The sequence below is a fragment of the Hylobates moloch genome, unplaced genomic scaffold (assembly GCF_009828535.3).
Source record: "Hylobates moloch isolate HMO894 unplaced genomic scaffold, HMol_V3 SCAFFOLD_9, whole genome shotgun sequence".
Classification (NCBI taxonomy): Eukaryota; Metazoa; Chordata; class Mammalia; order Primates; family Hylobatidae; genus Hylobates; species Hylobates moloch.
The window spans coordinates 51,704,722-51,728,506 of record NW_026652284.1 but is presented as its reverse complement, the minus strand read 5'-3'; the positions used below and the strand labels follow the sequence as shown (position 1 = coordinate 51,728,506).

The 23,785-nt window shown below is 43.2% G+C and overlaps 1 protein-coding gene and 1 long non-coding RNA gene across 5 annotated transcripts in view; one reads left to right on the top strand and one right to left on the bottom strand.

Moving 5' to 3' along the window:
• The window catches only part of PRKDC (protein kinase, DNA-activated, catalytic subunit), a 185,032-nt gene that overhangs the window by 153,405 nt on the left and 7,842 nt on the right, over positions 1-23,785 (bottom strand). For all 4 annotated transcript variants that reach the window (XM_032759820.2, XM_032759822.2, XM_032759821.2 and 1 more), the window contains exons 8-20: positions 16,195-16,250; positions 16,073-16,103; positions 15,429-15,586; positions 11,880-12,026; positions 8,694-8,858; positions 8,066-8,234; positions 7,358-7,407; positions 6,318-6,443; positions 5,363-5,515; positions 3,000-3,115; positions 2,181-2,340; positions 1,419-1,505; positions 107-226 (exon numbers count right to left, since the gene is read on the bottom strand). In XM_032759820.2, the coding sequence (XP_032615711.1) occupies positions 107-226; positions 1,419-1,505; positions 2,181-2,340; positions 3,000-3,115; positions 5,363-5,515; positions 6,318-6,443; positions 7,358-7,407; positions 8,066-8,234; positions 8,694-8,858; positions 11,880-12,026; positions 15,429-15,586; positions 16,073-16,103; positions 16,195-16,250 (1,538 nt within the window). The remainder of the gene's footprint in view (positions 1-106; positions 227-1,418; positions 1,506-2,180; positions 2,341-2,999; positions 3,116-5,362; positions 5,516-6,317; positions 6,444-7,357; positions 7,408-8,065; positions 8,235-8,693; positions 8,859-11,879; positions 12,027-15,428; positions 15,587-16,072; positions 16,104-16,194; positions 16,251-23,785) is intronic.
• Positions 13,642-17,184, top strand: LOC131384172 (uncharacterized). Its single transcript, XR_009214742.1, has 3 exons — positions 13,642-13,834; positions 14,452-14,607; positions 16,981-17,184. It is a non-coding gene; the product is annotated as an uncharacterized LOC131384172 (long non-coding RNA).

Genomic DNA, 23,785 nt, shown 5'->3' with positions numbered 1-23,785 from the left:
TGAGGAAACGCCTGCTGGGACTGCCAGGGCAAGAGGATGGTGTTTCCATATGTTCTGGGACTCACAACAGCGATGAAGAGATGGCTGTGTTCAAGACAACGCCTACCTGCAGCGCAGGAACGTAGGCTCTAACATCGAGTTCAATGATGTCGTGTGGCAAGGACAGAAGAAAGGTCAAACAAGAGGCCAAAAGTTCATCTTTGTACTGCTTCATTTTAACTGCCACCTTAACAAGAAAGACAGTAATGTATACCTGAATAGAGTCTACATTTGAAAATCAACTAAAAAGTATTTGCCCTGTTCTCAAATACAAAAATGGGCACGTAGCCTATATCGACATGACCACATTCACTTACAAATTACACACTAACCTCCAGGAAAGTTAATTTGTTGAAATGCTTAATATCTACTACATGGAAAAACAAGAATCTATTTCATCTTGAGTTGTCATCACTCAACTGAATTATGTTAAGAGAACTCGAGGGACTTTTTTTTTTTTTTTTTGTAAGATAGAGTCGTGCTGTCAGCCAGGCTGGAGTGCATGGTACAATCTCGGCTCACTGCAACCTCTGCCATCCTTCAAGTGATTCTCCTGCCTCGGCCTCCTAAGTAGCTGGAATTACAGGCACACACCACCACATCTGGCTAATTTTTTGTATTTTTAGTAGATGGGATTTCACCATGTTGGCCAGGCTGGTCTTTAACTCCTGCCCTCAAGTGATCCACACACCTTGGCCTCCCAAAGTGCTAGGATTATAGGCATGAGCCACCATGCCTGGCTGAGGGACTTTTGAAGCACAATAACTTCCTCTATTAGTTTTTTTAGGACCTTACTCCTGCTCTAGATTTAGCAAACACATTTTTATTTTTATTTATTTATTTATTTGAGACAGAGTCTCGCTCTGTTCCCCAGGCTGGAGTGCAGTGGCACTATCTCGGCTCACTGCAACCTCCATCTCCCCGGTTCAAGCGATTCTCCTCCCCCAGCCTCCTGACCCGACACAATTCTTTTTTTTTTTTTTTTTTTGAGACAAGAGTCTCGCTGTGCCGCCCAGGCTGGAGTGCAGTCGTGCAATCTCAGCTCACTGCAACCTCTGCCTCCAGGGTTCAAGCAGTTCTCCTGCCTCAGCCTCACAGCCTCCTGAGGAACTGGGATTACAGGCGTGCACCACCACGCCTGGCTAATTCTTGTATTTTTAGTAGAGATGTGGTTTCACTACGTTGGTCAGGCTGGTCTCGAACTCCTGACCTTGTGATCCTCCTGCGTCAGCCTCCCAAAGTGCTGGGATTAAGGGCATGAGCCACCGCAACCAGCCCCAATTCTTAAAATAATTATTTATAATCACTAGGATTTTTTCAATAGACATTCATTTAAAAACAGTTCATGATGACACTAAGATAAATCATTTAAAAATTACCTCTTTGCCAAATTTCACAAATAAAGCAAAGCAAGAATACTTTTCTGGGTCTTCAGGAGAGTGTTTCAGACTCTTTGGACTAACTCCCTGTCAAATAAAACAGCAAGTTAGTACACTGAACAAGAATCAGGAGACTATATCCCAATCCAATAGTGCCCAGCCTGTCTTCAGAGTGGTGAATCCATTTCAAGTTACCAACATCTAATGAAGACAGGAGGCACAATCAGCTCTGCAGACATTTCAAGGCACAGGCCAGTCAGAACAAGAGGAGGGAAGGTGGCAGCTAGTGAGAAGCCATGGACACAGCTAAGTCCATTCCCCCTTCCTCATCTCACCCTGTAATTACCCAGGTGGGCTCCTCATGTGACTGACTGGAGCGTCGAGAATGCTAATCCAGTTGTTCTCAAACTTCACTAGGTGCCAGAATCACCTGGTGGCTCCTAGCACAGGCGGCAGAGCCCTGCCCCCAAGGTTTGTGATGCAGGAAGCAATGCTTAAGGCTGCTGGTCCTGGGACCATACTTTGAGAGGCTTTGTTAATCTTACATAATTAGCCAGGTGCTTGAGCATCGGGGCAAAAAATGCTGCTAACCTTTTAGAGTGCTATCCAACTGCCACTCACATATCAATTTTTTTTAAATACAGTAACAAAATTAGTAGACTTTAAAACTGCACAGGCCACATTCACATATTTTATGATACATTTATATATACTCATGACCTAAAAAAACGCAAGATTCAATGTCCTGCAAAAAAGACTCACCTCGAAATATTTTATTTTCTTGGCATTTCTTACTGTAATAGAAAGCAATTTATAGAAACCACTGATGAGCGGCAACCTTGTAGATTGTAAAATTAATTCATATGAAAATGAGTACACCCATGGTTCAAAAAATTCTGCTTGTTTCTCAGGGAGAATCTCTCTGTAAAAACAAATTAGAAATTGAAGGTAGAAATTTGTATCATTCTGATCTTAAAATTATAAGGGACATAATCAAACAACTAAGCTACAATCCCATCGCGTAACATTTTGAGGTATCCTAAAATGTTTAGTTATATCTATAATCCATTTTTCTCTACCTGGGGATCTTTTAAATATAAAAAATAATGAAAACTGTAAGCTAGTACACTTAGATATATTTTAAAGACCTATATAATCGATTATAGATCTTGCCTTTTATTATTATTTTTTTTTTTTTTTGAGACGGAGTCTCGCTCTGTCGCCCAGGCTGGAGTGCAGTGGCGCAGTCTTGGCTCACTGCAAGCTCCGCCTCCCGGTTTCACGCCATTCTCCTGCCTCAGCCTCCTGAGTAGCTGGGACTACAGGCGCCTGCCACTACGCCCCGCTAACTTTTTGTATCTTTAGTAGAGATGGGGTTTCACCGTGTTGGCCAGGATGGTCTCGATCTCCTGACCTCGTGATCCACCCGCCTCGGCTTCCCAAAGTGCTAGGATTACAGGTGTGAGCCACCGAACCCGGCCTATTATTTCATTTCTTACATCTATATAAGGAATTTCCTATATTACAGCCAATAACTAACAATCATTTTCATTCTTAAATAATTAGAATTTTACAAAATACCTGCAAAATTCCACCAGGTTAATGAAAGCCGAAAAATCTTTAGGTTTAGCCGGATGCAAGTTAGCCGCTGGATCTGAAGTCGGGATCATCCAAACACCAGGCGCCTCATCTCCGTTCTTAAAGAGTAATTGTAGCAAAGAAACATTGTACCATTCACTCAGGAATCACTCAACAAATAACTTTCCAACTGACTTCATGGTCAAGGCCTGATGCTATGAAGAAAGAATGCGACAGCGAGAAAGACCAAGATGGGTGCTCAAGACCTATGGTCTGATAAGAAGGGCAGGACTTGCAGAAAGCGTTAACCAAAGGACTCGCAGAAAGCGTTAACCAAAGGACTCACAGGAAGCGATGAGAGAATGGGACAAAAAGGAAAATGCCAGAAGTGGGCAGCACTTCTTGAGGGAGCTAGCAATAATGCCTTGACAGAGACAGAATTTTAATAGATAACCTAGAGATTTCCAGTGAAGAAAAAGAGAAATAGAGAAATTATTAACAGTATTAAGAAAGATAAATGAAAAATATGGTATTTTGGAAGTGCACGAAGATCAGTTTTAAACACGTTAAGTTTGTGTCACCAAATCTGTGTTACCAAACACAACTGTGTATTCAAATTAAAATGTTGCACAAGTAGTTAGAAATACAGAGCAGGAACCAAAAAGGGAGGAGGAGGCTGGAGACCAAACATATCTGGGAAGTGCTAACAGGTGGTCATTGATCTGTTGGAATGAAGCCGCAAGGGCAGGGAACAGAGGAGAAAGGGAAGCCAATGAAGACAGCAATGAACACACACGTGTTCTAAAATGCAGGTCTGTCAGCTGACACAGTTCCAGGAAGTCCCTTTGGGCAAGTTTTTTTCTTAAATAAAATTATTTTAGACATTTGCAAAGCACAGAGAGCAATAAAGCACACATCAGTGTTGCTACCTATCATCCCACATGAAAAAGAGAATACTCCAAGTGCAACAAAGGTGATGTGACCATGGGCCTGTACTGTTTCCCTTCATGTTTCCTCTGCACATCCTCCCCATTACCTCTTGTCTAACTTCTCAGGACTGCAGTAGAGGTACTGACGCATGAACTCGAATCAGCACCATCTGGTCTGAAACAATCACTGCAGTCGAAAGCAAGCAAGACGCCTTCCAGGGATCTCAGCTCTTTCTCACCAGCCAAATTACCATGGAGTCCAGTTACCACCAATGCCTCGGACCAGAGCAGGGCAGCTCCAGGCTGGTGGACTTAAGCCATGACTTATCCTTTTGTTTTTTTGAGATGGAGTCTCGCTCTGTCGCCCAGGCTGGAGTGCAGTGGCGCAATCTCAGGTCACTGCAAGCTCCGCCTTCCGGGTTCACACCATTCTCTTGCCTCTGCCTCCTGAGTAGCTGGGATTACAGGCGCCGCCACCACGCCCGACTCATTTTTTTTGTATTTTGTTTGTTTGTTTGTTTTGAGACAGATTCTCGCTCTGTCGCCCAGGCTGGACTGCAGTGGCCCAATCTCGGCTCACTGCAACCTCCGCCTCCCAGGTTCATGCCATTCTCCTGCCTCAGCCTCCCGAGCAGCTGGGACTACAGGCGCCTGCCACCATGCTTGGCTAATTTTTTGTATTTTTAGTAGAGACGGGGTTTTACCGTGTTAGCCAGGATGGTCCCGATTTCCTGACCTTGTGATCCGCCTGCCTCGGCCTCCCAAAGTGCTGGGATTACAGGCATGAGCCACCGCGCCCGGCCTTTTTTTGTATTTTTTAGTAGAGACGGGGTTTCACCGTGTTAGCCAGGATGGTCTCAATCTCCTGACCTCATGATCTGCCTGCCTTGGCCTCCCAAAGTGCTGGGATTACAGGTTTCACCCACCGCGCCAGGCCTAACCCATGACTTATCTTTAACTCAGGCTAGGAAAATGGGATGCGAAAAAAAGGGAAGGTATTTTCTTATTTCTCTTCCTATTATCTATATTTTCCTATCTCAGGAACACATTTAACACCTTGTACCATAATTTGGAGTTTCCTTAACTATAAACAAGAGCAACCCCAGGTTTCCCTATCCTACACAGTCATTTCTACATAAAATAAGATTTCTGTCACTCTTTACTATTGCTAAGGAATAAGAAACAAATGAACCTAGTAAATAAATTCAAAAAAAAAAAATTAACATATATAAATTACTTTTTGAACCTTCTAGTAATAACATTTTCTATACAATAGGTTACATCCAACAGAAATGCATCAATGGCACATAATAATTCTGAAGAACCAAATTTTATCCAGTTCTCCTCTACAAATGTGCTATTATCCCCTAAATATTTATATGCAAAGACAGTTGATACAAAAATGATGAAAAATTACTACTGATAAAAATTTCTAACCTCTTGTTCCCCAACAGTCTGTGTTTCTAGTGTAAGATCCAATTTCTCAACAATCTTCAGAACGGATTTTACAAATTCATCATAAAGTAAATGATTCAGACTTTCACTGGAGGAATTCACAGAGAAAAATGTTTCATCCGCTAAAATGGAATCCTTTAAATAAAGAAAAACAATAAACTTCAAAATCTTGTGCAAAAAAGTATTAGTATGAGTATTTTATAAGCATTAAGACACATATACAGATATATGTGCCGATTTGGGTATTATGGAAACAGTGATGATAAACTATAGCAGATTTATCTGGAAGTTTTCAAGTTGCAAGATACCTTCCTAAATTATTATAACAGCATCGTTTCAGTCAGATATCATTTATCCAGTCATGTAACAAATACTTACTCTGTATATAGCAGTAAGTGAGAAGATTTAGGCCAATCCTTGTCAAAGCATTTACCCCAATTAATCTGTGGATGTGTATGTATAAACACAAATATGTGTAATATGCATATATAGACACTATATCTTTTATGTCTGTGTACATGTAAGTATATGCACATATACTTATGTGCATAACTAAATATGCACGCATATATAAACATACACATACATACATGCATACATACATACAAATACATATATATCCATCCTCAGGCTGGACCTGTTAGGAAGAACAGCTTAGCATGAGCTGTACCATCCTGCTATTTAAAGCTAAAATGAGGACTCAGCTACAGTAACTAATGTTAAAGGAGTTCTATGTCTGTGTTTCTTTCAATTCATTTATTTCTACTCTCATTCTAACTTCCTGATTCATACTGTTTTAATTTTTTATTTTTGAAGTACACTGTTTTAAACTTTTGAAAGTTAGTAAAATATAATTCTGAAATAAGTCTTATGTCTAAACTACGGAGACTAATAAAGGAAGTAAGGTACATTCATAGCTTTCAATGGTAAACATTACCATCATCTGGTCAGAGCTCAGGAGATGTCTGAAGAGATCCACGTAGTCTTTGTATGTGGGCACCTTCCATTTGCCAGTTCTGACTTCCCCTGAAGCACGGTGGTCTTCAGATTCAGACTCAGGGCCCTGGCCAGAAAGACAGCATGACAATATGTAGTGATGGATTCTCAGAAGCAGCACTGCTGCCAGAACATGCTGGTTTTCAGAATTTTCTAAATTAAACTGCCACCCATAGGAGACCATATGATTAAGGAAGACATCATATTTAAAAAGCATAATTTAAAAAGCTGAGGCCAGGTGCAGTGGCTCATACCTGTAATCCCAGCACTCTGGGAGGCCAAGGTGGGCAGATCACCTGAGGTCAAGAGTTCGAAACCAGCCTGGCCAACATGGCGAAATGTCTCTACTCTAAACACAAAAATTAGCTGGGCAAGGTGGCGGGTGCCTGTAATCCCAGCTACTTGGGAGGCTAAGGCAGGAGAATTGCTCGAACCTTGGAGGGGAAGGTTGCAGTGAGCCAAGATCGCGCCACTGCACTCCAGCCTGGGTGACAGAGCGAGACTCTGTCTCAAAAAATAAATAAACAAATAAAAAACGGAAAAATATGTGATTCTTCTGTGACTAAAACTGTGATACACCAACAAGTATTTCAATACAATATCCACTGAATGTGCTATAATCATTTATCTTGCTTTCGTACACAGTTCAATCTTTCATCTCATCATATGTCCTATAATTTCTGGGAACTAAGATATGCCTCCCTCAGCAATTTGTCCCAGAGTTTCAAGAGAGAAAACATTTCTGGTTTACAAAAATGTATAAAACCTAAAGTCATGCTTAAAGATGTTTCACACCTTAGAAGTGTATTCACCTAACAAAATACAGAGGTATTATGTCCTACACTTTTCAAAATGTAAGGCATTGCTAATAACTAAGAAAAAAACGGCCACTTTTGCAAAATTATATTCGAAAACCTCAGCAACATTCCTAGCTTTCAGTGATAACAGATTAATTTTCTAAACATTAAATTCAGAATTTACCTTTGGAAGGACCACTGGTTTAGAACATATTCTGATTAAACCCTGATGCACTGAAAAAAGAAAAAGAAAACAAAAATGAATGAAACACTGAAAAACAGAATCAAAACTCAAAAACAAAAAAAAAAAACAGTCATATTTTGGAACCCAACTTTACCTCTCAATTTATTTTCTAAGTTCATTAACGGCTTTAATTTTAAAACTTAAAACTATTGGCCAGGTGCAGTGGCTCATGCCTGTAATCCCAGCACTTTGGGAGGCTGAGGCAGGTGGATCAAAAGGTCAGGAGTTCGAGACCAGCCTAGCCAATATGGTGAAACCCCGTCTCTACTAAAACTACAAAAATTAGCCGGGCATGGTGGCGGGCGCCTATAGTCCCAGCTACTCCGGAGGCTGAGGCAAGAGAATCCCTTGAACCCAGGAGGCAGAGTTTGTAGTGAGCCAAGATCGTGCCACTGCACTCCAGCCTGGGAGACAGAGCGAGACTCTTGTCTCCAAAAAAAAGAAAAAAAAAAAAAAACTTAAAATTATTAAAATTCAGAGGTAATAGGATGAAAAAAGGAAGAGATTTTGGTCCACCAAAATTTAGGAGTTCATCAAAAGTTGTGTCAAAGATACAAAAGAATTTGGTAACCAGATTCTCTTTACCTATATCAAATAATGTGTTAATTATCCATCATTACTCATAAATACAATAAATTGCAAACTTACCCACAGTACTAATGCAATTCCTGAGAACTGGCCCTTTTGCTGCCAAAGCTAGGAACACCTTCACTATGGCTCTGCAACACACCAACTGCATTTTTGGACTGTACTGTGGGAAACTGTCTATCTGCATCACCACAAGGTGCTCCAGAACTGGAGTATACACCTCAGGAACCTACCGGAAATAATCGGCAAACCGTGAGTTAGAGGAGGTAATCAATGAATACAGGAATAATACAAATATTCAAAGTAATTACAACTGAATTAGATACTTATTAAAAGAAAAACATGGTTTGTCATCTAACCTGCTGCTTAACATTTATTACTGTGACTGCCTTAAAACACACACACACACACACACACACACACAGTAAAAATGGTCTTGAGGTGCAATTCTATCCCAAGCAACAATTCCAAATCTTTCAGAAAGATGGAAAGAGAAACAAATATTTTCCTGTTCTAGATAACAAAAAATCAAGTTTCATGACAATAATTCTATTGCCACAAAATACTAACTAAAACTGTCACGTTGTTCCCAACAGTGCCTACACTAAATGTATCGTATGACTCCATCGAATTATTTGAAGAAATGAAGATTAAATACTTAAAACTGTGCTCAGTTTAGTTCACTTACTGTGTCAAGGTACAGCAAGACGCTTGCAACAGACTGGAGGAAGCTTGGCATCTGATAAACACGGTCGTCACCAGTGTCTGTCTGGGTGAGGAACATCTGCTTGCAGCGTTGAATGAGCTCAACGTACATGAAGTCAACATCTTTTGCGTTTATAACCTTGCAGGGCTTTAGAAAAGGTAAAACAGAAGTCTTCATCAATCTTATCAAGATCAAAATAATATTTAAGGTGCCATGTTAAGCCATGTGATTAAAAACACAAGTTTAACAAGGCTTCTTTTTTTTTTTTTGAGATGAAGTTTCGCTCTTGTCCAGGCTGGAGTGCAATGGCGTGATCTCAGCTCACCACAACCTCCAACTCCCAGGTTCAAGTGATTCTCCCGCTTCAGCCTCCCGAGTAGCTGGGATTACAGGCATGCGCCACCACGCCTGGCTATTTTTTTTTTTTTTTGTATTGTTAAGTAGAGACAGAGTTTCTCCATGTTGGTCAGGCTGGTCTCAAACTCCCGACCTAGGTGATCTGCCCGCCTCAGCCTCCCAAAGTGCTGGGATTACAGGCGTGAGCCACTGTGCCCAGCCACAAGCTTTTTAATTAAGAAGAAATACAGATATAAAATACAGTATCTGGCCGGGTGCAGCGGCCCATGCCTGTAATCCCAGCATTTTGGGAGGCCGAGGAGGGCAGATCACTTGAGGTCATGAGTTTGAGACCAGCTTGACCACCATGGTGAAACCCCATCTCTACTTAAAAAAAAAAAAAAAAAAATTGGCCAGGCATGGTGGCACACAACTGTAATCCCAGCTACTCATGAGGCTGAGGCAGGAGAATCGCTTGAACCCAGGAAGTGGAGGTTGCAGTGAGCTGAGATCACGCCATTGCACTCCAGCCTGGGTAACAGTGAGGTTCCACCTCAAAAAATAAATAAATAAATAAAATATATCTCATTATAAAGATGCTTTGTACAATAATCTGTAATCACATTTTAAATATGTATTCACACAGGAAGCATTTATTGGTTGTCAGCTATGTTCTAGGCACTGTTTAGACAGTGGGTACTGAGGACAAATGAGAGGCAGTCCCTGCCCCAAGGCTGTCCACCTACAGGAGAGGCCAGGAATCCATACATGACTGGAAGACGTTCCATGTCACACACTATACCACACCAGAGCCATTTTTTCAAACTCACAAATGTGCTAATGTAATTGCTCAATTTCAGACTTTTCCAAGGCTTCTTTTCTAGGACTTCTGAATCCAGTCCAGACTCCCCAAGGATCTGATGGTGCACCTCTTCAGATCCATTTCCCCTCTCCTGTCTATCATGCTCTAGCCACAGGGACAAGCTCAAGTGGGGATAGATCACTGTGTAAAGGGAAAATCCCATGCGATCTTTTAGCTCAGAGCCTTCTGCCATTCTGTTTCTTCTGCCCTAAGCATATTTAAAGTAGCCAAGAGACAAATGGAGATGAAGATTAAGAGAAAGGGAAAGGCTGGGCACTGTGGCTTACAGCTGTAAGTCCAGTGCTTTGGAGACTGAGGCAGGAGGTTTGCTTGAAGCCAGGAGTTCATGACCAGTCTGTGTAATGAAGTGAGGTATCGTCTCTACAAAAGATTAAAAAATTTGCTGGGCACGGTGGCTCATGCCTGTGGTCCCAGCTACTCGGGAAGTTAAGGCAGCAAGATCGCTTAGCCCTAGAGGTCAGGGCTGCAGTGAGTTATGATTGTACCACTATACTCCAGCCTGAGAGGCAAAAAAGAAAAAAAAAGAAAAAGGGAGAGGCGGTGGCTCACGCCTGTGACCCCAGCACTTTGGGAGGCCAAGGTGGGCGGATCACCTGAGGTCGGGAGTTCGGGACCAGCCTGACCAACATGGAGAAACCCCGTCTCTACTAAAAATACAAAAAAAAAAAAAAATAGCCAGGCGTGGTGGAGCATGCCTGTAATCCCAGCACTCGGGAGGCTGAGGCAGGAGAATTGCTTGAACCCGGGAGGTGGAGGTTGTGGTGAGCCGAGGTCATGCCATCGCACTCCAGCCTGGGCAACAAGAGCGAAACTCCAACTCAAAAATTAAAAAAAAAAAAAAGAAAGAAAGAAAGAAGAAAAACAAGGGAGAGATTGTAGAAAGAAAAAGGAAATCAGTTGTTTTTTCTACAAAGCAGAAGTCACAGAATTCCACTAAGAGGAAATTAGGGTTATTCTTAATATTTTACATTTTTTTAAGAGATAGTGTCTCTGTTGTCCAGATTGGAGTGCAGTGGCTCGATTACAGCTCACTGCCACCTCTGCCTCCTGAGTTTAAGAGATTCTACTGCCTCAGCCTCCCAAGCAGTTGGGATTACAGGTGCGTGCCACCATGCCAGGCTAATTTTTTGTATTTTTAGTAGAGATAGGGTTTTACCACCTTGGCCAGGCTGGTCTCAAACCCCTGACCTCAGGCAATCTGCCCGCCTCGGCCTCCCAAAGAAGTGAGATGGTGAGATTACAGGTGTAGGCCGCCACACTTAGCTAATATTCTTAAATATATCTCTTTCTGTCATATAAACTTTTTTTTTTTTAACTTCTCTTTCTAAAACTTTGTGAAATCAACTACAATTTTACTTTAGGAATAAGGAGCAGCATAGCACAGAGGGGAAACATGGTGTTTCTATTCTTCACACTTGGACTTATGCCTTGGTTCTGTCAATTCTGAGTCTCTTGACAAGTTTCCTAATTTCTCTGCGTCTCAGTTTGCTAATCGGCAAAACAGAGTAATACTCAGCTCCTAAGGGTTAGGAGAATTTGAGATAATGCATACAAAGAATTCTAGTACACAGTAGACACTGAAGAAATCTTAACTGTTAATAAACAATACTAATACAGTGACCCTCAGGATATGCGGGAGGGATTGGTTCCAGGCCTCCTCAGTATACCTAAATCCATGCATACTCAAGTCCCACGGTCACCCTGTGGAAGCCTCATATACAAAAAGTCAGCCCTCTATATAAGTTTCACATCCAGCACACACTGTATTTTTGATCCGTATGGTAGAAAAACATCTGCACGTAAGTGAGCCTGCGCAGTTCACGCCCATGTTATTCAAGGGTCTACTGCGTTGTTACAAGTATTACACACTATTCAAAATGCAATGAATTAGGTTCCTTTAAACAATCACGTGAAACCAAGACAAAATAGAGTAAGTTAATGAGACATACTCCTGCAAAAAGTCCATATCCACGGATGGCAATAGATAACTCCTTGTTGTTCGAATCCACATTTCTGATGATTCCATAAAACTGCTCCATAAAGTACTGCAGTTTACTTTTATGCATTTCTGCATTTTTCGCCACCATATTAGAAACCTGCAAATACATAATATTTATTTTTTTGGAAATATTTAATAGCAATGGAATCTATACAAACATGGAAAAACTAGAACTGTTTAGATGCTACTAATGTACTGTTATAGTTACACGCAATTGCTTTTAATCATAAAGACCCTTTGCTTCCATTTTGCTTAGTTTCAGGTTCAGAAAAGTATCTTAAATAAGGCTATGTGATACATTTTTCTTAGAGAAGGGTCTAAGAGACCAAGGATACGCATAAGTCTGAAAACAAAAACAGGTTTTGAATTAAGGCTCTCTGAGGAAGCAAAGAGCAGTCTTTAGAGCTCACCTGTCACCCACAGGGTGAAAGAGAGCTGTCAGGGGACCAGTGACTTCAGACGTCATCAATAAATAGAGTTCAGAACAATCAGAAAGACAAGGCATCTCAGTTTTCAAAAAAAATAAGCTACAAACTATAAAGCTTAAATTAAGTGATGCAAGGGGAAAATGTCGTCTGAGAAGCAAATAGATCATTATTTACCAAACCAAGAGACAAGAGCCTAAATGCAAGAACTAATACAGGTATTCAAAGAGCATTCCCCATTTCAGCACAAAGACTGTCCAGAGTAAGAATGGAAGGAATCTATCTAGACAATTATCAAAGGCAGAAAAAAAAACCCACCTTTCATTGCCAACTTATCCATACACTTCCCAATCCCCCTAAAGCCACTAGGTCTTAGCGCCTGACCTTCGGGGAACTTTGCTCCCTATTTGTTTTAGAAGAATGAAACATTGTATATACTGTCTCATAATTTCCTTCTTCACAAAACATATCATAAATGTTTCTCAAGAAGTAAACAAACAACATCATTTTACTTAATTACAGAATAGCGAATATTATATACTATGTGTAACCACCTAAACACTGCTAATTTTCTATTATTGTATTCCCAGTAAGCATGTTTTTAACGCATCTTTATTCAACTGTTTCCTGTACATAATATTAAAGACTTGAAAATAATTATTCAACAGTAGCAGACAGAGGACAGATTAAAACATTATGGCTCATAAATATCATATATTACACTGCCACTGAAAATTAATCACACAGATGTCGACTGGGCGCAGTAGCTCATGCCTGTCATCCCAGCCCTTTGGGTGGCCAAGAAGGGTGGATGACCTGAGGTCAGCCTGGCCAATATGGTGAAACCCTGTCTCTAACAAAAATACAAAAATTATCCAGGCGTGGTGGCAGGTGCCTGTAATCCCAGCTACTTGGGAGGCTGAGGCATGAGAATTGCTTAAACGCAGGAGGCAGAGGTTGCAGTAACCCAAGCTCGCGCTACTACACTCCAGCCTGGGAGACGGAGCAAAACTCAATCTCAAAAAAAAAAAAAAAATCATATAGATGTCACTGTGAGGAAAATATAGTCAACATAGTGGGAAAAAGGCCAAAAAATTATGTATCCTTTATGTAAAGTCCTCTTTCCCTCTTTCTTCCTCTCTCCTCACTCCCTATTCTGAAGAAGGAGGGAAAGAGGGTGTCTCTCCTTGCCTGGGGCCTCAGGTCACAAGGGATGATCTAATAATGGGACTCAGGGTGGAGATGACCACACCCAGTAACAATGTGACTCGGAATGGGAGCTTTGGGTCACACAGCATCCCTGGAAGCCGAGACCCAACAACCCACTATGCCTACAGGGTGGGGCCCCAAGGGAAACCCCAAACACAGAGGTTTGAGGGAGCACCCAGTCAATGCTCCACACATGCTGTCACACATGGATGCTGGGAAAGGAATGCTGCCCTGACTCCGCGGGGAGAGGACCAGGGAAGCTCCACATTTGGTACTTCATCTCCGCACTGTGTGCCGCTTCCTTTGGCTGATTTTTATCTGGGCCCTTTAGCTGTAATAAACCATAGCTGTATCAAATTTGAGGGTATATTGGAAACTCCCAAACTTGCAACAGGCATCAGCCCTGAGGGCAGCATTCAGGATAGTTCTCTTGAACTTCTCCCCTGACTAAGCTCAAGTAACTTTCTCACGAGGTAGAGATTAGCAGGTAGAATATATTTCCTCAATGAAACTCTAAAATCTATTCAATGTAGTTTTTGTTAAGAATTGGAGTGGGGGACTGAAAAGTCTCTGGCAAGGATGTGAAACAGAGATGTCTGCGTGGCTCATTAAAGACAACCAGTGCAGTGGAGGGAGGGCTGGCAGGCTTCCCTGCAGGCCCACACCCCACCCAGCCCTGCGCTAGGAAAGGCAGGCATCACTAGGGAACAAGGCCCCCGGGGTGCCACCAGGGATGATCCCCCTACACACATTCCGGACACTCCTCCTTGCTAACAAAGCATGAAATTCTCTCTGTCAAGATGTTTATTGCAGTAAATGTTTACTGAGATCCAAACATATTCATATGAATCAGTAAAAAATAATTCCTCAGATTTTTATTTCCCTTAGCAAGTAAGGCCAGCCAAGTTCAGCGGAATAGGAGTTTCATGAAGAGGACCAAGAGGTAACCTCAAAGCCAAGAGTGACTTCAGGGAGAACACAAGTCTGACGGGAAGGCCAAGTACAGCAGGGAGACTAAGGAGGCGAGACGGACAGGCGGCAGAGGTAGGGGCCAAAGACGAGGCCTATCGGCTCAGTTTTTTGGGAGGGAGGCCCAGACCTGAAAAAAGGATGGCAGTGCTTTCTCTTCTCCTTCCACACATCCCAGCTGTGACTAACACAGCTAACTGTTAGTCAGTTCACACAGGTTTGCATGGATAGCCTGTGAATGCTACAGTTTACCCATATATAGCAGGGCCCCTAAGAAAACATTTGTTGTGAATCTCCAGTGCTTTCCCTCAGAGCAACCCCAGAAGTCCCTTCCTTAGTGGCCAGGCCCCTGCGGCCACCTCTGGATGCCCAGGACATCCTGGAGACCAGCACTCAGTATGACAAGCATGGTCTCCTCAGCCGACCAGACAAGCTTCCACATACGCAGGTGCAGATTCTGTAACCACCTCCTATCCAGGTAGAAAATCCACAACGGCAAAGAGGCACCCCTTGTTTTCAAGTTGACACACAAGCATCTATCTATTCCCCAGAGACAGCTAGCCCTCCTCTTCCAGGAGAGATGGGGCTCCCCTCAACCCTCCACCCACTCTCCAACACTGACCTCCCAGCCCTTCCGGCCACCTCCTCACCATGTCTTCCCTCCATTACACTTGTGTCAATCTAGGCTCTGAGGCCCTAATCAAATCTGGCATCTCCCTAGCTCTCTTTCACTCTGGCTGCCTCCCATGTGGCTGGCTGATCAACATCTTTCTGCTTTAAATACTACAGAAGCTATAGATCAACTTGTATTTATTTTCAAACATGCATGCATACAATGGGAATTTAATTCTGTGTGTGAAAGAAATATTGTTAAATGACAGTTGAATTTGTGGTACCTGTTTCAGAAAGGATTCCAGGGCTGAAAGTGCAGCTTTTTTCAATTCTACATTTGTGTGGGCACACCACTTTAACAAGACTTCAAATAGAGACACGTAGTTGTCCAGAAGGCAGGTGCTAAACTGAGATGCATGCAGGGCAAATAGGCGCAAGCCAGCTGCAAATGCAAAAGCCATTATATTTAAAATCAGATGACATAAGACAGAACAGAAAACCAACAAACCTGCAGGGATATGTCAAAGTCAACACTGTGCTCAGGAAGATCTAGTATCATTACACTACAGTAACCCAGGGATCCCTGTCAGCGCTCTAACACCGCCAGTCAACAGGCCCATAACTTGGCTGACAAATCCCAAAACAAGGGTCAGAAGTGGAATCAGGATTCATTGAGGCAAAGTCAGAATCAAACAGCCTGGATCCCCTGAAAGATACCCTAAAATAAAGTGCTTTCAACCATGTAACCTGAGAATCACCATTTCAACCAGACCTTACTAAGTCACCGAAAGCCTCCCTGTAAATAACTGTGTGTGAAACATCACAGATGTTATCACATTTGCTTTCATTCAAAGTTTAAGCAAAAGCTTACTTGAGATGTTAATTTAGTAATCTAAAATATTATACTTCATTATAAACAGAATCCTACCTGAGGGCACAGCATATCTCTTCAGATCAATCTATTTTTAGAAAAGAATAATTCACCATCAGTATTTGAAAGTCTGCACTGTAAAGGCATTAGAATAATATTAATAGTAATATTAATCCTACCTGAGGACGAATTGCCTTTAGTACAAAATTAAAAATCTCCCTTGAAGTCTGAGGATCTAGGGAAATACCAAGAAGGCTCTGTTACAAATCGTAATAACAGTATCACATGACACACTTTACAGACAGCTTGACACCTATATTAACCATTAGTCTCTTGTGAATTCAGGAGAAACATCCTTCATCATTCCATCCAGCTAAAGTTGCAAGTTATTACTGCTGCGCGGTTATGACTGCGAGAAAACAGAAAGAAAATCTGGAATAACAAAGACATGGTTTAAGCACCACCCCATCACTTATAAGCTCTGAGAGATTTAAACACCAACTCATCACTTACAAGCTCTGTTAGATAATCTCTCAGAGCCTCAATTTTCTTATTTGCAATAGGGACAGTATATACCTTTTAGGATAGTTTGGAGGATTAAATAAAGTAACTTACTCATCGCCAAACATACCATTTCTCCCCAATACACCCAGGCATTTATTCAACACATAGTACATGTAAGAAAAAGATTTAAAAACAAAACAAAACAAAAAAAAAACAGAAAAAAAACATAGTACATGCCAAGATATTATGACAATTACAAATACAAATAAATTATGATATTTGACCTCAGCATACTTATTAACTAAAAGGGAAGATAAAACAGGCACACATCTGTAACATAAGGCTCTAATCCTGGCCTGACTGACATCACAGTTATTTGCATGACTGCCTCCCACCAGATTATTCATTGTAGCTATAGAGTCATGCTTTACTCATCACTAATTTCTCTATCTTTCTAACAGTGACTTGTAATCAGCAGAGACTCAAGAACTGTTTGCTTTCATTGCAAGGACTGACATATTTGAGACAGAGCCCTGATGATGATGTGATAGGTGCTGGAGAGAGAATGTGGTCAGAGAGGCCTTAAAGCAGAGAAACATCTGTATGGTTGCAGGATGGTGGCATAAATGAGATACAAAAAAAAGCTACTTTGGAATTCATGACAAGCAGATTTCTTCTGACTATGAGTATTCTATGAACGCTTTCCCGATATGGTAGCATTTGTTCTGAGACTGAAAGAATAGGTACTAGTTTGGGAAAAGGTCATTCAAATAGAAAGTAATCATGTTAATAAACACAAGTGTGCAGACACAAGGACACCCACAGTACACAGTGGGTTTAGGGTTGGGGACTTGGCAAGGACAGACTTCTCCAGGTTCTGCCCTCCACGGTCCACTCTCCTGCAGCCCCTCCCTCTAGTGGCCCACTCCCTGTAGAAGCATGGTCTTGTATCTGTTTTTTTCAATGTGGCAAAACAGACGTATTTATCATTTAAACAATGTGTACAGATACAATTCGTTGGCACTAAATATATTCACACTGTTGTATAACCATCACTGTCTATACCCAAAATGTTTTCACCATCAATAACAGAAGGGTGCCCATCAAACACTAACTCCCATTTCCCCTCCTCCAGCCCCAGTAACCTCTATTTTACTTTGTCTTTGTGAATCTGACTACTCTAAGTACCTTGTGTGAGTGAAACCATACACTGTTTGCCTTTCATGGCTGGCTTATTCCACTTAGCATCCTGTCTGCAAGGTTCATCCGTGCTGCAGCATGTGTCAGACTTTCCTACCTTTTTAAGTCTCAATAATGTTCCATTCTGTCTACATGCCACATTTTGTTTATCCATTCATCCCTGGATGAACACTTGGGTGGTTCTAGCCCTTTGGCTTACTGTGGATTTGCTGCTAGGAACACAGGTGTGAAAATTCTTTTTTTTTTTTTGAGACAGAGTTTCACTCTATCACCCAGGCTGGAGTACAGTGGCACGATCTCAGCTTACCACAACCTCCACCTCCCGGGTTCAAGCTATTCTCCTGTCTTAGCCTCTCGAGTAGCTGGGATTACAGGCGCCTGCCACCACGCCTGGCTAATTTTTTTGTATTTTTAGTAGAGATGGAGTTTCACTATCTTGGCCAAGCTGGTCTTGAACTCCCCACCTTGTGATACACCCGCCTCAGCCTCCCAAAGTGCTGGGATTACAGGTGTGAGCCACCGTGCCCGGCCTGCTTCTATTTTTTTAAACCTTCTCTTGGCCAGGTGCAGTGGCTCAGGCCTGTAATCCCAGCATTTTGGGAGGCCGAGATGGGCAGATCACCTGAGGTCAGGAGTTCGAGAACAGCCTGGCCAACACAGTGAAACCCTGTCTCTACTAAAAATAGGAAAAATTAGCTGGGTGTGGTGGCACACACCTGTAATCCCAGCTACTCGGTAGGCTGAGGCATGAGAATTGCTTGAACCCGGGAGGCAGAGGCTGCAGTGAGCCAAGATCGTGCCGCTACACTCCAACAAGACCCTGCCTCAAAAAAAAACCCTCTCTTAACCCCACATCTCCCATCAGCCACAGCCCATTTCTTTGCTCTCTTCCATTACAAGATTTGTCTAGCGTGTTGTCTACAAATGGCCTCCACTTCCTCCCGCTCTTCACCCTAGAGGTCCCATTTCCCCAATGTTCAATGGATGCGGTTCTCGTGGAGCTGAACCCACCACTTACTGCCAGTTCCTCCTCCTCCCCAGACTCCACCGGATGCGAGGCAGCCCTGCACTGCCTCCTCAGCACTCTCCTGAGACCCTCCGCCTGGTCTCTGCACTCTCACCCCCTCCTCATCTTGCTCATACTCCTAGCTTTAAATACTACCCATGTGATGAAGACCTCCAAACGTGTAGCCTGAAGTCTGATTTCTGCTGCAAGATCCCATGTTTCATGTACAACTGCACACCTGACATCTAAGCCTGGATGCTTCCTAAGTGTCTCCAGTTAAACACATCCAACACAAAAGGCCAGGTTTCTACAAAAATCCCAGTCTCTCCCATCTCATTCAGCTTAGGAGTCAGTGCACAGCCCTCAGTCCCTCACTCACAGTCTCTCAATCCTACACTAACTCACATCCCACACCCAACAGCAGTCAGGCAGACCTCTGTGAAACATCTCTTGGCCCACATCCACTCCTTTTTGAAAAGCTCTGGCTCCCATTCCATCTGGAATAAGATCCCAGCTCAGAAAACCGTCAAACACCAACCCTGTGTCCTTCCCATCTCACCCTGGCCCACTTTGTGTACCTCCACACTCTTGACATGCCAGCTCTTGTGGACCCTTGGACTACTGCACGCAGGCTAAGCACAGGGCCAGAGATTGGCCGAGCATGGGGCCGGGTGCTGAGCAGCTGCTGCCTGGAATGACTGCTCTTCCCAGCACTTCTCCAGCTGTCTCCCTCTCCTCCTTCTGAGCACAACTTCTGCGTTACATCCTCAGAAAGTACCAGTGGGTTGTGTGCTCCACCTCTCCAAATTCTGGCATTCCTCTTCACTACACCCCACCTCTGTTTGTGCATCTGTCTCCTCCACCAGACTGAGCTCATGATGGTAGGAACTTGGTGATTTCAATCACTGGTTTAACACCAAGTTCATCACTCTTTAGCTAGATGGCACCCATGGCCAGGCACGGTGCCTCAAGCCTGTAATCTGAGCACCTTTGGGAATGTGAGGCGGGTGGATTGCTTCAGCTCAGGAGTTCAAGACAAGCCTGGCCAACATGGGGAAACCCCATCTCTACAAAAAATACAAAAATTAGTTGGGGCCGGGTACAGTGGCTTATGCTTGTGATCCCGGCATTTTGGAGGCCAAGGCAGGTGGATCGCTTGAGCCCAGGAGTTCAAGACCAGCCTGGGCAACATGGTGAAACCCCGTCTCTACTAAAAACACAAAAATTAGCCGGGCATGGCATCGCGCACCTATAATCCCAGCTACTTGGGAGGCTGAGGCACAAGAATCACTTGAACGCGGGAGGGAGAGGTTGCAGTGAGCCAAGATCGCGCCACTGCACTCCAGCCTAGGTGACAGGGCAAGACTCAAGTCTCAAAAAGAAAAATAAAATAAAAATTAGCAGGGCACGGTGGCATGCACCTATAGTCCCCAGCTACTTGCGGAGGGCCACGGTGGGAGCATCATTTGAGCCCAGGAGGTTGAGAATGCAGTGAGCCCATATCATAGCACTGCACTACAGCCTGGATAACAAAGTGAGACCCTGTCTCAAAAAAATATATATTTACATACACACACACACGTTTATATATATATATATAAAAAATTTTTTTTTGAGATGGAGTCTTGCTTTGTTGCCAGGCTGGAGGGCAGTGGCGCAATCTCAGGTAACTGCAGCCTCCGCCTCCCGGGCTCAAGATTACAGGTATGTGCCACCATGCCCAGCTAATTTTTGTATTTGTAGTAGACGGGATTTCCCCATGTTGGCCAGGATGGTCTCCATCTCTTGACCTTGTGATCTGCCCACCTCAGCCTCCCAAAGTGCTGGGATTACAGGTGGGAACCACCTTGCCTGGCCTTATAATTATTTTTATAACCCATTCATACAGTCTGTATTTCCTGGGTGCTTTATGTATATGTACGAATGAATTAGTATTTAGTGCTTGAAGTCACATGATCATGGCATCACAAAAAAAAGTATAAATTTTAGCCTCAGACCAAGGCTTAAATCCCAGACTTGCCATTTGTTAGCTATATTAGTTTCCTAGTTTTGCCATAACAACTTACCGCAAACTTAATAGTTTAAAACAATACAGATTTATTACCTATAGTTCTAGAGGTGAGAAGTCTGAAATGATTCTCATATTGAGCTAAATTTAAGGCATCAGCAGGGCTGTGCTCCTTCCGAGAGGCTCTAGGGGAGAACCCTTTTCTCACTTCTCCAGACTCAAGGCGCCCTGATGTCTTGGCTCCTGCCGCCTTCCAGATCCCCTTCCTCTGACCTCCTCTGTGCCTCCCTCTTCCACATTTAAGGACCCTGTGATCATACCAAGCCCATGGGGATGATCCAGGATCATCTCTCCAGTTCAAGGTCAGCTGATTAGCAACCTTAATTCCGCTATGCCATGCAGTGTAACAGGGATTAGGATGGGACACCCTGGTGGCCATTATTCTCCTAACCACGCAAGTCACTGTGTAACTTGGGGCAAGTTACTTAACCTGTCTGAGTTGCAGTTTACTAATCTATACAACAGAGACATTTTACCTGCCATGCGGTCATTACAGGAACTTATCTTGCAACATGTCTAGAGTAGTCCTTAACACACAATAAATGAGCACTAAGTGCTACTATTTTCCTTCCACTATATATGTTCGCTGAGTGCCAATTTATAAGCCAAGTAAACATAAAGACAAATAAGCAACATCACCTGCCAACAGGGTCAAAGGAGAGAATTAAACATATGACCTAACATACTTAAAATATGACCCTAAGTGCTGTCACAGAGGGGAGTACAGAGGCCAGAGGAAGTGCTCACCTCAGGGGAATCATAAATGCTTCCTAAGAGGGGTGACGGTTGAAAAGAAGCTGAGGAAGTGGGAGCCACAGGATACAGGAGAGAGGAGAGAGAAGACAGGAAGGAAAATTACACAGGGCTACTCTAACAATCTTGATAAGCAAGGAAGAAGGCATGGGTAGAAACATTGGCTTAAAATGAAACTGCTGCCTATATAGGTTAAAAAAAATCATTGGATATAAGCAATTTTGTAAGTTTCAACCTAATGGAGGAAAAACAGAGTAGGTACAAACATTTGGTAATTACTTGAAGATAAAGTGATAAGGAGACCAGGGGTGGTGGCCCATGCCTTGTAATCCCAGCACTTTGGGAGGCCGAGACAGGTGGATCACCTGAGGTCAGGAGTTGGAGACCAGCCTGGCCAACATGGTGAAACCCCATCTCTACTAAAAACACAAAAATCAGCTGAGCATGGTGGCACACGCCTGTAATCCCAGCTACTCGGGAGGCTGAGGCAGGAGAAAGGCTTGATCCCAGGAGGCAGAGGTTGCAGTGAGCCAAGATCGTGCCATTGCACTCCAGGCTGGGTGACAAGAGTGAAAAAAAAAAAAAAAAAAGTGATAAGGAAGAGCACAGGAGTTTTTTCCCTGCCTTAAGATTATTTTAGGATCAGCCAGGCGCAGTGGCTCACACCTGTAATCCCAGCACTTTGGGAGGCCGAGGCGGGCGGATCACGAGGTCAGGAGATCAAGACCATCCTGGCTAACACGGTGAAACCCCGTCTCTACTAAAAATACAAAAACAAAATTAGCTGGGCCTGGTGGCGGGTGCCTGTAGTCCCAGCTACTCGGGAGGCTTAGGCGGGAGAATGGCGTGAACCTGGAAGGCGGAGCTTGCAGTGAGCGGAGATCACGCCAATGCACTCCAGCCCGGGCGACAGAGCAAGACTCCAAAAAAAAAAAAAAAAAAGATTATTTTACGATAAAAAGCTATATTTGTCTTTTCAAAAAAAGAAAAGAATTTCATTGGCCAGGCGTGGCAGGTCATGCCTATAATCCCAATGCTTTGGAGACTGAGTTGGGAGGATCACTTGATGGGAGGAGTTCAATACCAGCCTGGGAAACACAGCGAGACTCCATCTCTGCAAAATATAAAAGGAGCCAGGCATGGTGGTGCCTATAGTCTCAGCTATTTTTGATGCTGAGATGGGAGAACTGCTTGAGCCGGGAGTTCAAGACTGCAGTGAGCCATGACTGCATCTGTGAGTAGCCATTGTACTTTTGCCTGGGGAGGCCCCATCTCTTAAAAAAATTAAAAAAATAAAAAAGCTGAACTTCAGCAAAATAAGGGATTTTTGTGTACCAAAGGACATAATCAACACAGTGAAAAGGCAACTCAAAAAATGAGAGAAGGGCCAGGTGCAGTGGCTCACACCTGTAATCCCAGCACTTTGGGAGGCCAAGGTGGGCAGATCTCTTGGTTGGAGACCAGCCTGGGCAACATGGGGAAACCATGTCTCTTCAAAAAGTACAAAAATTAGCCATCTGTGGTGGCACATGCCTGTGGTCCCAGCTACTTGGGAGGCTGAGGTAGGAGGATCACTTGAGCTCAGGAGGTGGAGGCAGGCAGAGAGCCATGCTCACATCACTGCGCTCCAGCCTAGGCAACAGAGTGCGACCCTGTCTCAGAAAAAAAAAAAGAAAAGAAAAAGACAGAAAATATTTGCAACTCATATATCATATATCTGTTAAGAAACTGGTATCTGGCTAGGCACAGTGGCTCACACCTGTAACCCTAGTACTTTGGGGAGCCAAGGCAGGAGGATCATTTGAGCCCAGGAGCTAGAAACCAGCCTGGGCAACAAGGCAAGACCCTGTCTCTACAAAACATTTTTTAATATCAGGTATACACCTGTGGTCCTAGCTACTTGGGAGGCTAATGTGGGAGGATCCCTTGAGCCCAAGAAGTTGAGGCTGCAGTGAGCCATGTTTGAGCCACTGCACTCCAGCGTGGGTGACAGAGCAAGACCCTGTCTAAAAAAAGAAAGAAAGAAAGAAAGAAAGAAAATGATATCTACAACTCAACAAAAAGGCAAACAAACCAATTAACCTAAAAAATGGGCAAAAGATCTGAATAGACATTTCTCTAAAGGCACACAAGTGGCAAGTAAGTACATGAAAAGATGCGCAACCAATATCATTCATCATCAGGGAAACACAAATCAAAACCACGAGACATCCCTTCACAACCATTAGGCATTAGGATG